The following is a 17,080-nucleotide window of genomic DNA, read 5'->3' on the forward strand; positions in this document are numbered from 1 at the left end:
TGTAAACTAATGTAGGCTCCTGCCAAAAAAACATTGTAAAACTAAATAGATTCCATTGGAGTGAACAAATTTGTAACCAAGACAAACTAAGAAACCAAATCATTTTTTCGGACATTAACAGAGTCTAAATCATCATGGGGAGTTACTGTCACTGCATGACACCAAATGACACAATAGCTCAACCATAGCTCACAGCTTATTGTGAGGTGTGAAAGGTCAATCTGTCTTTCCATTATTCATTGTTGCTAAATAAGAACAGAAATCTGCACAGTCCACGTCCAACTGCAGCAGAAACAATATACTATACATTTTCTCATGATAAACTGCATAATTATACTAATGACTAAGTTATTGCATTGGTTGACAGTAGGAAATGGATCTCAATGCACTGATAGAATAATTATACAATGTATCAAAGGGATCTGCACAGACGCAAAGGGCTTTAGTCGGCTTTTAAAAGCCACAACATCATTTCCAAAAGCGCTGTCGGGGTCAATTTACTAGTTATTAGTTTCTAGGCAACTCTGTATTTGTTCTTTATTGTTTTGACTAATACAATATTTCCAACTCAGCATAAGCTTAAGACACACATAAGACCAGAAGGCACGGAAATCTATCATATTACCAAATGAAGATTACTATTATTAGTCTAACTGCCATGTTGACATCCATTATCAACAATAACATCTCGCTTTCTTGGGACACACACACAGTAGCAAATGCTTTTCACATTATATTGTGTTGAAATGTTAAATATACACCCCGTGCAATGCACATAGCCTTTATATCAGTTTTCCAGAGCAGGGTGCCAGATAGCTGGGATTCTTGGCACGCTAGCAGGAAATCAGAGACATGTGAAATAACAGAGAGGTTGTGTTGAGAACAAACTGTTTACCTTGTAGAGGAGCGCAATGATCTGGCGCGCATTGAGCCGGTGGAAAACGCAGACGTCATACAGCGCAGACACAGCCAGGACGGTCACCCCGAGTTCCTTGCATAACATACTGCACGCAGCAAAGGCGAGGCTACCAACAAACCAGGCAAGCAGTCGCAATGACCCGGCATGTCCCCGCAGTTTACAGTGACGCATATAGCAGAGCAAAGAGACGAGGAAGAAGAGGGCAGCTCCTTCATCCGCCCGACCGACCACACCGGCTACGGCCTCGGTGTGGATTGGGTGAGCGGCGAACAGCAGGCCTGCCAGAAGACTCCAAAGACCACCCCCGAGGAGGAGACGGGACAGGGATGTAAAGAGTCCGGTGACAGCTCCATGCAGGATAATGTTGACCAAGTGGTATCCTGAAGGGTCGAGTCCACCCAGAGCGTAGTTGAAGCGGAAGGAGAGGGTGCAGAGTGGCCGGTAGGACTTGTGGCTCCCGCTGTGGGTGAGTAACGTGCCCCAGAAGTCGTCGTAGAAGATGTTAGTCCAAGGGGTCTCCGGGAGCAGGTCTTGGTTGGTCTTGATCGCACGGCTAGAGAGAGAGAGAAATTAAAAAGGATTGTTAGGACGAATGAAAGTGGAAAACAGAAGCTGAACATCTCCAATACAACAAGCACGTGTGGCGCTGTTCAAACCAAACCAATATTTAGCACATTTATACAGCAGGAATATTTTCAAAGAGCTGCACATAAAAACAGCATCTAAGGACAAAGATTATAGGAAGGACTATTCTGGGTCACTGAGTTGGAGATAGTATACAACAGAATGGCTGAAATGTTTATGTGGCATTTACAAACAGAACTTTACAAGGTTAAGGCTCGAGTTAGAAGCAGTTGTGCCACCACAGTCACAGCTCTTACTGCTGCGGACGATAGAAATAAGGAGGAGAACCACACCCTCGACCACAGAAAAATCCACGCTCACAGTAGGGGAACGCCATGCTGGGAAAAGCAAGAAGAGGCAGTGCACTGTGGTGACAAGTGACATGAAGTCTCAGGGGACAACTGAAAATACACTCAACATGAATTGCTGTGTAATTATATTGGCCTATATCACCATCTCTTACCACAGGAAGCCATGTTGGAGATAAAGCTGCGTGCCGTAACCTTAAAGCCGTGACATTTGCCTCAAGCTGTGAATGTCCCTGAAGATCTCGAAGTGTTCAACCTCAAAGCAAATTAAGAGATTCTTGGGAAGGATCCCTTCAACCAAATCACATGTGACCCGTCCATTACTGTCACACTGTAAGAAAGAATGTCTTTTTTTTGTATTTTTCCTCAATTATTGCAGCTGAATAGTCCACTGTTTGTAGCAACTAATGGATTTCCTTTGGAATAAAATATTGGCGGCCAAAAATGGACCCAAGGCGCAGTAATTAAACACACGACAAATTCGCCGTGACTTGCGATAACAAGGCGACTGCACCTGGTGTGAAGACCACGGCCATCATTAACAAGCTCAATTAGCTCAGAGGGAGATGGGTGGCAAACAGCAAGACAGCTAGCATCCACATGGAAAAGAAAAAAGAAAAAAAAAGCATCACAGACAAACATTACGCACTGCATTACTCATGGGTACAGGGTGAGGGTGATGGGAATTTTTATATTCATGAAATCCCCAGAGTAAAGATAGTGAGGGAGAAATAGGCTATCAAACAATTGAGAACCTGAGGACATTGGAGGTGACAAGCCAATAATCAGATGTAATAGAAATACCCTGGACATCGCAGAGGGAGAAGATTAGATTTCCGTAAGTCCATCTAACCGGCAGACAACAGCAAACAGCCCATGCTTTGAAACTCAGAAATGCTAGATCATTTTCTCTAGCCTATTCATCAAGTAAGTGAGATCTTCATTCAACCACAAGATGCTCACATAAGAAGCATGAAGCCATTTTTAGAGATGCATGCAGTTTTTCCCTATTAAGGGTGCACTTCGGTGCTTCCTTACCACACAGCCTATTTGCATCTGTCTGCACAAAGATACTCAAAGCTAATGCCAGTCCGGCCAAGTGTTTACAGCTCATGGCTCCCCGAGTAAGGCTTATTTTTAAAGATGTATTTTAATTTGCATGTTTCATTATAATGACCCTAAATATGTGAATGTGCGGTGATCCAGACAGGTCTTCTCTGTTAAAGCCTCTCCCCGAGAAGCGCAGAGAGCAGCTGGGGGGAGTGAGAGTGAGTTGCTGTGGCTGTATAGAGCTGGCAGAGCACTGGCCCCGAGCACATTCCTGTTCAGCCCTTGTGCCGCAGCTCTGACTGGAGAAGCAGCGGATCATGTGGCCTCTAACAAGAGAAGCCCCCAGAAATAGGATCTAGCCCCTTCTGTGCTGTTCCTCAATCATCTCCTCAGGGCTGCCACTCTCGGTCCCACCACAGCCAGCCTGGATCTCAATCACCCAGTCCATCCGTCACATGCTCTTACACTGAAGACTTCTGCAAGGGGATATTATTAATAAGGCCACAATTCCCTAGTTCCATTGCTATTACTGGTTAGATACAGCAGGTAATAACAGATAATTGGTCTTGGGATAAAATATAGTTTTGCAGTATATCGTCTTTGTTGCGCGTATCAGAAACCCAACTCAGTTTTAGAGGAAAATAATAATTTGCTAGTGTTGTTAAAGCCAGTTTTGGGGGTGAATTGGCCACATTTAAAGGCACACTGTGTAACATTTTGGACTATACTGTTGCCATCAGTACAAAACATTTTTCTAATTAGCAGCTCGACACAGAAAACTATTTCTGCAGTGGGTAATCAAAGAATGGATTTGGATGAGGACCATACCTGTTTAAATCTCAAATTCTGCTGACTTTAGTCACATCTCCATGGAAACGAGCTGGAGACGTACCCACTCCCGATAAAGCTATGTCATGTCTTTGGGTGAGCTGAGGCCGCTCACAGCTAAATTACATGTCTGTTTGAGATATTGTTCAATGCTGAAAATATCTGTCATAAAATAAAAGCTTGTATTTCAATTTTATTTTTGGGTAAAATTCTACGCGGTGTGGCTTTAAAATGCCACTTTCTATTTCCACTTTTCATATTGTTTTACTCAATGTCTGACTAATTTATATTTAATTTATAACTTTTGGAAACTCAACTTGTTCTTTCTTATCAAATGTATTCAGGGCAAAGTCTACTTGCAAAGGAATGTATTGTATCACAAAAGTAGGGCTGGGCAATTAATCGAAATTTTATACAAATCGAAATCTCAACATTTGTCAATTTCAATAATCGTTTTGGGCTTAATGATCGCCATTTTTACAACTAATGCTTGGAGCCGATACCAAGTAAGTGAAAACAGAGATGCTGAAACTCAATGGGAGGCATCTTATAAGATGTCATGAGAGGTCTAAATGAAAAAGTCAATCACATTTCCATTTATGAAAAGGAATCATCTGTCTGTACCATATTATTATCATTATTTCATTATGCGTGATTGCTGTAATTAAAGCTGTGGTTCACCATTTGATTCCAAACCTGTTAACAGCGTTGCTCTGCTCAGTATTTTTAGAAACATCTGACGCGTCTGAACGATGAAGTGTGATGAGAGAACACAAAGACGACACCGTGTCTGTTGTTCATATCAAAATCTTGACTCAGCCATTTGTAAAGCATCCAATTGTCTCAGAGATCACTTTCACCCCACATAAGAGCAAATGATACTCAATGGGTAAAGTAAATCAAGTCGTGAGCATGCTTAGAGCAAGTGATTGAATGACTGCCAACAACATGTCATCACCCGGCTCTGATATCTGAAAGAAGCCCAGTGGTATTTTAGGATTGCCCACAGAGAGACCGGGGCAGCCTGCACAACGTTTCCGCCAAAGCCCCTTTGTCTAATGTTTCTTCCCATGGGCAATAGTGGCAGGTCTTAAGTGGCACAGCTCCACCATATTTCATACTTTAAAATGTTTTATTGCTTTATCTGTTCACTGTCGGAATGTACAATACAAATGTGTTATTGTGATGGCCAACAAATGAATAAAATGTGTACAGAGCTGCATATAACTCTAAGAGCTGGAATTGTTGCCAAGAATGCATGAAGAAAATAGAATCAGAAAAACGGATTGCTCAATTACTGTAACTGATGATACTGTAAATGGGAAGGGAGTGAGGAGGGATGAGACTGTGGTGATGGACAGGCAGGAGAAAGGTCAGGACTGAGGTAATTAGGCCTGGAGCTGAACTCAATGTGCCTCTGAGCTCTGGAAAACAATTCTATCTCCAGTGTCCTGAAAGACAGGAACTATCAATCTGCACTGCACATATGATTCTGGTTAGCAAATACTTTTCACTTTCCTCTACAATTTTATTCAATGTCCCCCCATAGGATAATATGGGAATTAGATATCCAAAATTCATATTGGTGATTAAAGTTGGTGCAATGGTTCAGCTACTCCACGGTTCAATAGAGCTGAGCGATTTTTTTTTCTCCTTTATAATAAAACTCGATTTACGATTCGATCGTCAGATTTTAGCACCACGGTGCCTTGTTACGGCACTGGTTATTAAGCATCAAACAGATGAACTCTTTTAGAACTAGGCCATTATAACAACTGACTGTTTGAGAAGAAAACCTGTATAGTATAAAATCAATTAACATAGAATCTTACTGTCTTATTGCAATTGCTTCACTTAAATAGCACTTTCCTTTTTCCATTGTGCCTAAAAGCACTTTAGCACAAGTGCTCATTCACCCATCATTCCCTGCAAAGCACTCAGACAGTGAGAGGCTCTGGTTTTGTGCCAAAAAACAATCTGCAATCTGAACAAAACAACGGCCAAATGTCTTTATAGGCATCTACTATCAAATTTCAACAGGACAATCTCCTCTGAGTAATCTCCCCAACTATTGTCTAACTATGTGTCCAACTATGAGCTTGTACTTGCAATGCTCTGCTCAGACCTTGTGGACCTTAAACAACGGGAACACAAGCAGGCTGAGCTCACACATGGCTGCTCCAAATGTGTGAATGCCCCTGCCCGCTGCCTAGCATCACTGATCAGTCCTGTTTGAAAAACAGCTACCATGGAGGAACGTGATAGGAATAATAATCATGAGGGGTAATCAGCCACAGCCAAATGAACCAATGAGGAAATTAGCTACACTTCAATCCACCAAACCAGACTGGCATCAGGGAGACCTGGCAGACTTGCAACGCAGTACTACATATGGTCCAAATTAATGCAACCATGTCCAACAGAGGCCCAAGGACCCTCGACATGTCCAGAATCATTGACAATAAACTCAAAGCCATAATTGTCCAAGTTAAACAAGTAATAGCTGAGTTTAGTGGGTGCCCAGGCTATCACTGTCCGCACACATTTTTACACCTCTATTAAAAGTCAGAGCTATATTTCAGACCAAATAAAACGCTGTGTGATGTTTATAGTGAAGCCCAGGTGCAAGGGCCAATTACAGGAGTTGGCTGAGCAGAGCGGGGCACAGTGACATATATTGTGATGATGGAATCGTGTAAATGGGTCGAGATGCAGAGTGGCAGCAACACAGAACAGACTGGTCAACCCTGTAGGCCTCACACAAGCACTTTCACAGGCCCTAACTCACGTCAGCCATAAACACAAACTGCTCCTTTCTATCAGACACTGCCTTTATCCTGCAGACTGACAAAGTGTTGACTTAAATCAGGCAGAAAAGCTCTCTATGGCCAACTTACATCTGGTCCTAAATTATGAACACTACAGTGACATGGGCGGCATGGTGGTGCAGCGGTTAGTGCCCGTTCCTCACAGCAAGAAGATCCTCGGTTTGATCCCCCACGGGGCCTTTCTGTGTGGAGTTTGCATGTTCTCCCTGTGTCTGTGTAGGTTTCATCCGGCTTCCCCTGATCTCAGTGAGACTTTCCTGGTTACTTAAAGGAATAGGCCACCGTTTTTACATACTAAGATATGTTCTTACCTCACTTTAGACGTGTTAATATATCCCCGTATGGTCTTTGTCCGTGCGCTCTGCCAGGCAAACGGAGCACATACGCAGCCTCTCCCACATGTCACATAGCTCCAAAAAAGCTCACGATAGAAGCTACCAAGCTCTTCCACGTGTTCCCTATTTAAATAAAGTTACGTGAAGTGTTTTCATGCGAAGTATATTTACACAGAAATGTAACATGTCGATTTTATAAGCAAATAAAAAGGGGGACTATATTGTGAGGCATAATGATACGAGGAGCACAGCGTCCGCGTAGTAACTCCTAAAGACTTCCCCCGCTCACTTCCGTCAATAACCTTTAGGAGTTACTGCGCAGACGTTTTACTCCTCGTATCATTACGCCTCACAATATAGTCCCCCTTTTTATTTGCTTATAAAATCGACATGTTACATTTCTGTGTAAATATACTTCGCATGAAAACACTTCACGTAACTTTATTTAAATAGGGAACACGTGGAAGAGCTTGGTAGCTTCTATCGTGAGCTTTTTCGGAGCTATGTGACATGTTGGAGAGGCTGCGTATGTGCTCCGTTTGCGTGACAGAGCGCACGGACAAAGACCAGACGGGGATATATTAACTCGACTAAAGTGAGGTAAGAACATATTTTAGTATGTAAAAACGGTGGCCTATTCCTTTAAAGGTCAAATAAAAAACAATATTTAAAAAAAAAAAAAAAAGTAAAATAAAATAAATAAATATATATATATATATATATATATATATATAATATTATATATTAGCAAAGATAATTATTTGTAATTATTTGTAAAACTTAAGACCGCGTTGCAAACTCTTGCCTCATACTGTCCTGCAGTGGTCACTGTGTGAAGTCGTTAAGCAACGCCCATGGCTTTTCACTCAATTTACCACTAAAGTGGAAAATCCAACAAAACAAGTTTTATTAAATGGAAGCTGCAGAAACAAACATCATGAAAAAGGCCTTTGTTCAGAAAGCAGAGCAATAGCTGCTTCCTTCCCCTGTGGCTGACCCATGTCTAATGCCTTCGCAGAGCCTGCCTCTGTTTTTGTGAGGAGCACTCCACGGCTCTCCTCCTCTCAACAGGACGCCTTTGGTCATGCTCTGACCTTTAGGCTGCAGACTAATAAATTAGTTTGATTTGTTCCTCCTCTTGTGTTCTGAGTGCTTCTTGTTCACTGGGAAGGAGAGCAACTGAGTGGCAGAGCTTTGTACAAAAACATGCTTCTGATTGACTGAGGCTGTTTAAACGTTTTGGTTTGGATACTGACAAATGAGGGTTCAAAGAGACCCACATCAATCTAGGACCTGAGGGCGGGACAGAGGAAAGCCCTGGACTAGGAGCTCATCTTTTGAGCACACAACCAATGAGGAAAGGACTGAGCCACATTTCACCATCATTTTCCCCAAAGCACCGAGGGGACACAGTAGAAAGATCCTGGTTCAGGGCTGGTCTCTAATGTTTATTGCATGGAGCTTAAGTGCAGGAAGAGCCTTTGAAACACCAGTGGAGCAGAAAGGAGAAGACATCTTTAGTGCTCTTCTTTAGACATCTTTTAATGTGCACATTTAAAACAGCTGTGCCCTGCCCCACTTCTGCTCACAGCGGAAAGGCCATGCAGTTCCAATGAAAATGCTCCTATAGGATTCGTCATTCATTTTTCATGACATTGGCGACTACATTTTTAATATTGAGAACATTTATTTGAGGAAAAATACCAGGAGAAATACTGGCCTTAACTGTATTGCTGTTTAATGTGATGGCCTGGACAGGCCAGTGGGATGACTCACTCAAAACCAGCTTCCTGCTGGTGCCATAATTCAGTGCTATTCATTAGGAGTCTTGTAATGAATCAAGTGGTTGTCCACTCAGCTAAAGCCCACAGGAGCACAGAGGGGACAAAGTAGCTGCAATTGATTACTTTTTTTTTTACCATCGACAGATTTCTCTTGGAGCTACTCACAGACCATTTCCAGACTTTGTCCTGAACATCATCACAAAAGCATGTTTGCCAAATCATGACAGCCTCGAAGGTGAATGCACGAAGAAAGCTATTAGATTAACTAATAACATGGGATGATGTTGTTTGCAATCATCTCATTAAAACTGGGAGATCACCAGAATCCCTGCTAAGTCTGAGTCTTTTGCTCTTTTAAACTTTTGTCTTCAATGGGAGCTCTTAATTGAAGGCACATTGAGCCCCCTCACAGAGCACTGCCATCTTTAGGAAGCCTGTCAGCAGGATAGCACAGCAATGAGGACGTCCTTTTCCTTAAGAACCAACACACGTGCTTCACCAGCGCGCTCTGCTACCATTTGAAAAGGATATTTACAAATAGATTCTCTAATCCTCAACTAGAGGGTCTAGGTCCGAATCCAGAGCCTCAGAGGCTTTGGTCCAAACTTTAAAGTATCATAATCTAATATCCTTAAATCTATAGGGACGATTCAACCCTTGGGTCCAAGGGCATGTTTACGTTTTGATTTAAGTAATCAAAATTAAAAGTATTGACTCATGTCAGTATAATCAAGCTATGCTCAAATGTTACACTGCAGTCCGTGCCCTAAAGACTCGGTTAAGTTTGTGTACTAATCTCATCTGGAGTTGGCTAAAATGTAGTTTTACCAGTAAAATAAGGAAGCAACAGTGAAACCTTATTTAGGCTGTTCTCTCTGGCCTGAAGCATCCCATTAACAAAACTTTGTAAAGTCTTGTGTGTCGGCTGACATTGCGTGAGACCGAAGAGCCTTGTAAAGCTATAAACATGTCCAAGACAAACCAGGAATAGCCGCTTAGGTTGTTTTTAAATGCTTTGTCTTGCAGATGGTGTCAATTTGCATTTTTTTTTGTGCAGCAGCTTAATACGCATTCAAAACTTTTATAGTCACCACCTCACACAAAACCACAGCGCCGTCATTACTATAGGGTCTGGACTTTTTGCACATGCTGAATAATTTAATTTTCCTTACAGAAAGTGATAATCTGTTAAAAATGTGAATAGCATTAATGCAAAAAAATCGTCCCGCAAAATCGATGTATTGTCACACCCCTAAATGAAGCATATAACTTTCTGTAGTCACTCATATCATACCCATTTGTCCATGTGGAAATCTGGTCAATATTGTTATCGGCTATTGGTGTTGTCGCCGTTGTGTACATTTGGACATCTGCTGATTTAGACACGGAGAATTCTGATTACATTTTTAATTGGCTTACAAATAACAAGGCCACCAGACTACTATTCTATTACCCAGAGTGTGTTCCACCATGTTTTCTCGCCGCTCCTGTATTGTACTGTCAAGTTTGTCGCTGCGACACAAAAGAATTTCCTCTGCTAATCTCTTTCGGTGAATCAATAACATTCTCTGGCAATTTTCTACACTCCCATTGTTGAGCCAAATTGAATTTGAAACTAAGACGCTGCACATTTCCATCCGTCAGCGCTGGTGGACTTAAATTGGTTCATTGCAGTGGCAATGGTGAAAGATGTTGCATCGGCTGATGTAAGCTAAAGTGTCCATGCTGCAAAGCTCAGATCATTAGCCTTGTTGTACTCTTGGATGAAGTGAATACAATCAATTGAATGAAGTGAGTAGAAATCAATGTTCAGTCGGGTCTTTTTCTCTGAGAGCAGGTATCGCACACTGGATCCATACGGTCTTTGTCCTCGGGGAATCTCTTTATTGTTAAACAGTCGGCGGGTTGTTTTCCTGTTCCTAATTGTGTGACGTTCTCGTGTTCTGCTTCCTCATGTGGTTTCTTTTAACATTGACATTTAAACACTGTTTTCTTTGTGCATGAAAAAGTCTTTTTTCCTTTTCAGGGTTTTGTAAAATAGGACTCATAAAATTCATGCAGGTGTAAAGTGCCGAAAATGCTTTTAGAAAATGTCCAAAACATTATTGGTAAAACAAATCTATTCTCATAATGCAATGAAAGACAAAGGTTAAATCCCTGCAGCCATGTACTTTCTATCCACGTGAACCGCATACTTAAGAGTAACCATTTACTCTGTTTTAGTGTTCAACCTCAAAATGAGGCCCTAAAAACCATTCAAACCAAATTAAAAAATAGCTTCACGATGGGTGTGTTATGAGCATTGGCCATACATACACTTTCTTGCAAAATTGACTTTGACAGCTACTTCAACATGTAATTTTGATTGGCGGGGCGTAGGCATGGTTTATTTAGCAGAAACCATATGGAACAACTTTTATCTGGCATTACCAAAGTTTGGTCAGTAAAACAAAGTTGCTACATTGGTTTGTGACACTTAAGTCTCACGATATCTTTTAAACTTAGTTAAAACTGGCGACGAGAGCATTTTACCCAAAGTCTCCTATGACAACTGGCAACTTTGGGCATCCGACCTCTGGTGTTTGGGAATCATTCATTACAATTGTTCAACATATCAAATACAAACATAACCGTTCAATGCAGAAAAAAGGATTTGATGATTTTAAGCGTAATGAATCTGTCAACATTATCGTGCTGGCCCCATACAGTCCTCTCCGGAAAAACATAAAATCCTCCTTCTTTACTTAGAGACATGCGCAGTGACAGAAAGACACATTCAAGTATTTCTGAAATCCTTGTTTTGTGGGACATTGTCAGAAGAGTGAACAAAAGAGGGGGAGTGGACTCTGAGACTGAGGGCCCCAGCTACAGGACAAAGAGCAGAGAGGAGCTGGGCCTGAGACAGAGTGAAAGAGCAAACAAAAGCGCAGGAGAAGAGGGCTTTATGTGAGGCCTGAAGGGAGGAGAGGCTGGACTGAGGAGCCACTGTTATGACCTGCTGGAGCGAGACCACTGCGCACTTTCAACATTCTACTACACTGGACCATAATGTGCCAAGAGTATTGGTCATTTGATTTGACCCACTATTTTTTTTACTAAATTACTAGTTTTTTCAGCACCTTGACATAGGGCTGGGCAATTAATCGGAATTCAATCGAAGTCGCAATCTCTACTTTGGTGAATCTCAATTATAATCGACAGCTTTACAGCCATTTCTTTGGCAGAAACAGACAGTGGAAGATTTGTGTAAGTTGAATGAAACTGGAGGGAAGCATTTGTTTTTGTTTGAGCTGAGGTTTGTGTGAATTTGTTTACAATTCATAAATCAGCTACACTCTTTCATTTTTAGAGGCTAATATATCGGCCGATCTAGTGCCGAAAAAAGACGATATTGATGGGACCGACAATGATAGAGACGTTCCTGTTTTTTGCATTGGAAAGGGGAGGTGAAAAACATCGCAATGAAAATTGGTTAGCTTCAAGTTTATTAAAGGGATTTTTTAGGAATTTAAAAATGTTAAAACTAAGTATGTTCCTCCCCCTACATGCTCCAGCCATGTCCTAATGTGTAGAATGAACTCAGACCTATTCAACACAACTGCTTCTAAAATCCTGCACTGTCACTCAAAAAGGTGTTAATTCAGGTCCGAAGTGCCGTCATGCACGAGCTTAATATAGAGACTGCAGTTACGCGTTAGACCTGAGGCGGCAGTAGTGAGTATATAAAACAACTTGCAGTTAGCCCCTTTAAACACAAGTTAACCTAACCTACACAAACCTAAACCTGCATGTCATTTTGAAGTGCAGAATCTGGAGAATTCAATCGATGAGTTAATTTTAACCTCCACTGTTGTATTTTTGATCGCTGCACAAAATGCTGCGGCTAGTAGCATTATGCTAATGCTAACGACAAATAAACAAAGGGGACAGAAACTATTATTGGACAACGCAAAGTAATGAAATAGAATCGGCCATTGCTGGAGCGGCCAAGTATATATTTTTACAGGATTATAGACAGCATCGGCCAATTAACATCCCAAAATATCGGCATAGGCCTTAGAAAAACCCATATCAGTGGGCCTCTATTGTTATTGTATAAAAAATTGAATGTTAAATTGAGATTGATAAAACAATTTAGATTTTTTTTTTTCCATATCATCTCGCCCTAATAAAACGTAGCCTGTTAGAAATTATAGTACAATTATTATATGCACATAATGTACATTTGAATGGTTAACTCATCACCACAGCATTCATTTTATATTGGAACGTAATAAATAAGACTCAACTCCGGCAAAGTACCTTGTGTGGTCTCTAAGATAACACACATACACACACACATAATCAATATGAAGTAGCCTTACAAAGGTCAAAGACACGACCACTAGTATGAACTACATTCAGAGAGAAAGTGGAATACTTCTGTGTGTGACAAAAGAGACGACATTTAGAAAAGAAAGACAAGAGTCCACAGAGTATGAATTTACTTGAAAAGAACTCAAGAGATAGTAGGATATAATGCAGTCTGATCAAACACTTGTAGACACAGGGTTAATCGGCGAAGCTGCAGCACCATGTTTATCCGGTTAATATGACACCTGACATGCAAAGCAAGCAACCTTCTGGCCATTTCACGCACACACACGTGAATGTATCCGATTCCCAGCTCAGACGCTCAAGCGGAAGTCACACTTGTCAAAACACAGGAATAAAAGCCGTGAGTCATCTTTTCTGTTTATTCATTTGTCTTCATCCGATCCGACTTGTGCACGCTGCAGTTCTCCGGAGCAGGAAACAGATGCAGCTGAAGAAAGGTTTAGTGTCCTCATCAAACAGCAAATAGCATCACAAAAAGAATGAGAAAAAAAAATGAACAATGAGAAAAAGTATACTCATAAGTCCTGAAAAAAATCTGCAAAGAAACAAACTAAAGCTAAGTAAAAAGAAAAACATACACGGTAAAGTAATCATATCAAAGTGCAAAATTGGATGGAATATTCCAATGCATTTGTTCTTTGTGAACAACCTGTGCTGTTTCCAGGTCAGACACCTACAGAAGGAGCAGGCTGCCACAGAAAGCCTTCCCTTAAGGATTTAAGGTCAGACCTCAGGAGGGCCAGGATCAGAGAGCAGAGGAGGGAAGGAAGCAAACAAGGACACATGCGTCATCTCCAGTGACCAGCGGGTTACACAAGAGGATTTGAACTGTCTGTTGCCCTGGTGTTTACAGTACAATAATCCTTTCACAGCACTGTTACATCAGATGCACTGCCTAGAAACGCACAAAGACTTGCTGAATCTGTTGCTTAAATAGGTTTCAAGTGGTGCAAAATGTGTTGCCATAGCAATTAACATCCAAAACCATTGCTGTTCTGTCTTTTACATGGTCAAAATTGCATCCATCATCATGCTTCTTTCACCCACTTGACAACATTTCAAGTTGAAACTGAACGAACACACAAAGAAATACAAATCATCCAAAATTGTCATAATTTGTAACACAGCAGTTAAAAGAGTTAAACAAGTTTTTATTAGTACTGCCAAGAAAGAAGAAAAAAGAAGGAAATAGGCCTATATAGGACACATTGAAATTGCTTGTAGGCAGTGGCCATTCACCTAAAAATTTAAATATTTATGAAGTCAGGGTATGTTGGTACGCCGACCTACTGTAATCTCTGTCCCTGTTGTGCAGCTGGCCATTCCTCACAACTGTCACTTCTCATCAATCACACAGAGCATGTAGAGCACACGAAGATGTACGTGAGCTTCAAACAACACTCGCGCCTTGTTCTTCCATCTAGGTAGGTCATACCGCCTTTGCTATGCCCAATCCCGTCAGACCTTGGAAGCTAAGCAGGGAAGGGCCTGGTCGGTAATTGGATGGGAGAGTGAGTGAGTCGTTGGTGGTGGTCGGAGGGGCCGATGGCGCAGACTGGTTGCCTCGCTTCCGTCAGTCTACCCCAGGGCAGCTGTGGCTACAATAGTAGCTTACCACCACCGAGTACGGAGTGAACGAATAGTGCAATGCAAAGCGTCTTTGAGTGTCCAGAAAAGCGCTATATAAAACCAATGCATAATTATTATTATTATTATTATCTGATGGTCGTCTGCAGAGGTCTGGATGTGCTTCTTCTCCTGTTTCTATGCAACTAATGTGTTTGAAATCGGCTCAGATAAGGTTAAATAAACAGGCTTTGGTCATTGAATGAAGTGCAGAACACACACACGGTCTCAGGCTGTGAGAGTGTAATGTTCCACAGTTGTAAAACCAGCATATTTTTAAAAGGTCATCTATTCTCCTGGTAGTATTTAAGTGATAAAATGGACATGCCGCTGTAACCGCAGATTCACACTGTGTGTTACAAGCTCAACAAGTCACGGGAGATTCATTCATTTCATATGGACCTGAAGCAGCAGGCAACAGCAAAGAACTTTACAATGCAAATACAATTTATATCAAAAGCTGGCACATGAGGGAAGCAATACACACAATGCCGAGATACAACAAAGATGGTTTTATAATTAACATACATTTCCAGTTCAGTGAAAATGAATAAGTAATCCATGCCTTATTTGCACTAAGCGTAATTCTCAATGCATTGTACTGCTAGCTTAAGTTACCAAAAGGTCACAGAAGCCTGTGTTTGGACAACCATGTGCTCTTGATTGTTAACATGTGAAGCAGTGGTGGGCAACTTGATGAGACTGTAATTAGGGCATCTGGAGAGGAAGTATTACTTTGAAGCACGTTTACTTTGTTGTTAAAGTTCCTTCCAGTGAAACATCCAGCTGTGTGGGACTGGAGCAGTAAAACACTCCATAGAGTTAACACATGAAGGGAAGCAAACAAACGCCATGCAACACGTTGTTCAAGTGACCACCCAGTCCTCTTTATCTGACACAAACCTGAGCACATTTTCTTTTGTGGGGAAATCCAAGCCAAAAGACACCCTGTTCAAGATGAATGATCTCAAATGTGAAACAATCATTTTACGAGAGAGTGAACAATGTGAGGCCTAATACAAATCACTCAGGAGCTGTTATATGCAGAACTGAGCCAAGAACTTTTTGTGAAATTAACTGTAGAATATTTCACAGCTTATTTGTCTTTGGGCTGCCGCCTGAGTCTGTGATCGATCATAGCACACCATCTATTCAGAAACATTCAAACAAGTGAAGCTCTGCCAAAAATGGTGCAACTCCAGTCATTCTACCCAATCCAAGGTGATCAGTTCAGCCTTATACAGTGCAGCCTCTAATTACTAATGCAGCCTCCTTTACTAATCTTAACCAACTCACTCTCCTCTCAATGTATGTGCAGAGCCACATCTCCAAATTCAACAAAGACAGCAGAAGTACACAACCTAAGAACCAAAGACACATGAACCTGAGCAAGAATTTGTCCAGAATAAGTGTCATTGTTGGAATGTGGAATTGGCTGCTTCACAAAGAATATTTTTTTTCATATAACACCCGCCGTTCACACATAATTAAGTGATGCTTTTGAATGATTCTTCATAGAGATTTGACAACAGATTAAATTGGATTTTCTTATTTGTGCCTGGCAATGTGCCACTTAGACAAAAATCTATTGACCATGAAAACTTCCTCTGGTGTGATGTATCAGAAACCAATCACATCTCTGAGAGATTAAGGTGATGCTTAAACTCATGGAGAAGTATATCCACTAAAGTAGATTAGTCTATTGCTGGTATAATCCCTTTGTTGCCTGCGGGATTCGAGGTTAGTCCTGAGGGGGTTGCTGGGTTCGTTGAGTGTCCACCTCCGGCAGAATAAGGCTAGTCTGGAAACCCCCCCCATACCCCCTAGAGCGTGGTCTATCCTCCGCTCAGACAGAGCAAGTACAAGCTGTAATGGCACAATGACCTACAAACTGCAGGTTTATGGGAATATTCACAAGCTTCAAATCAGATTATTTTCTTTATCAGCACCTGCTGGATCCTAAAGCAGAGACTACAATGGTCTTGCACCAAGACAAATAATTTGTAAATGACAAGCACATCATGGATGCATCAATCAGAAAAAAATAATAACATCAGGAAACATTAAAGCTCCCTAGTTCCTTAAGCATGGTAATTAGTAATAATAATAATGCATTGGTTTTATATAGCGCTTTTCTGGACACTCAAAGACGCTTTACATTGCACTATTCATTCACTCCATACTCGGTGGTGGTAAGCTACTATTGTAGCCACAGCTGCCCTGGGGTAGACTGACGGAAGGGAGGCAACCAGTCTGCGCCATCGGCCCCTCCGACCACCACCACTCACTCACTCACGCGTTACATTCGCTAGGCTTCCTGGTGTTCCCAAACGGTCTCCCATCCAAGTACCGACCAGGCCCTTCCCTGCTTAGCTTCCAAGGTCTGACGGGATTGGGCATA

The 17,080-nt window shown here is 41.5% G+C and overlaps 1 protein-coding gene across 1 annotated transcript in view; it reads right to left on the reverse strand.

Moving 5' to 3' along the window:
* tmtc2b (transmembrane O-mannosyltransferase targeting cadherins 2b) overlaps window positions 1-17,080 on the reverse strand; it is a 74,104-nt gene that overhangs the window by 41,701 nt on the left and 15,323 nt on the right. Inside the window, exon 2 of the mRNA XM_079568276.1 lies at window positions 896-1,472. Coding sequence (XP_079424402.1) covers window positions 896-1,472 — 577 coding nt within the window. The remainder of the gene's footprint in view (window positions 1-895; window positions 1,473-17,080) is intronic.

This window comes from Gobius niger, assembly GCF_951799975.1.
Source record: "Gobius niger genome assembly, chromosome: 12".
NCBI lineage: Eukaryota > Metazoa > Chordata > Actinopteri > Gobiiformes > Gobiidae > Gobius > Gobius niger.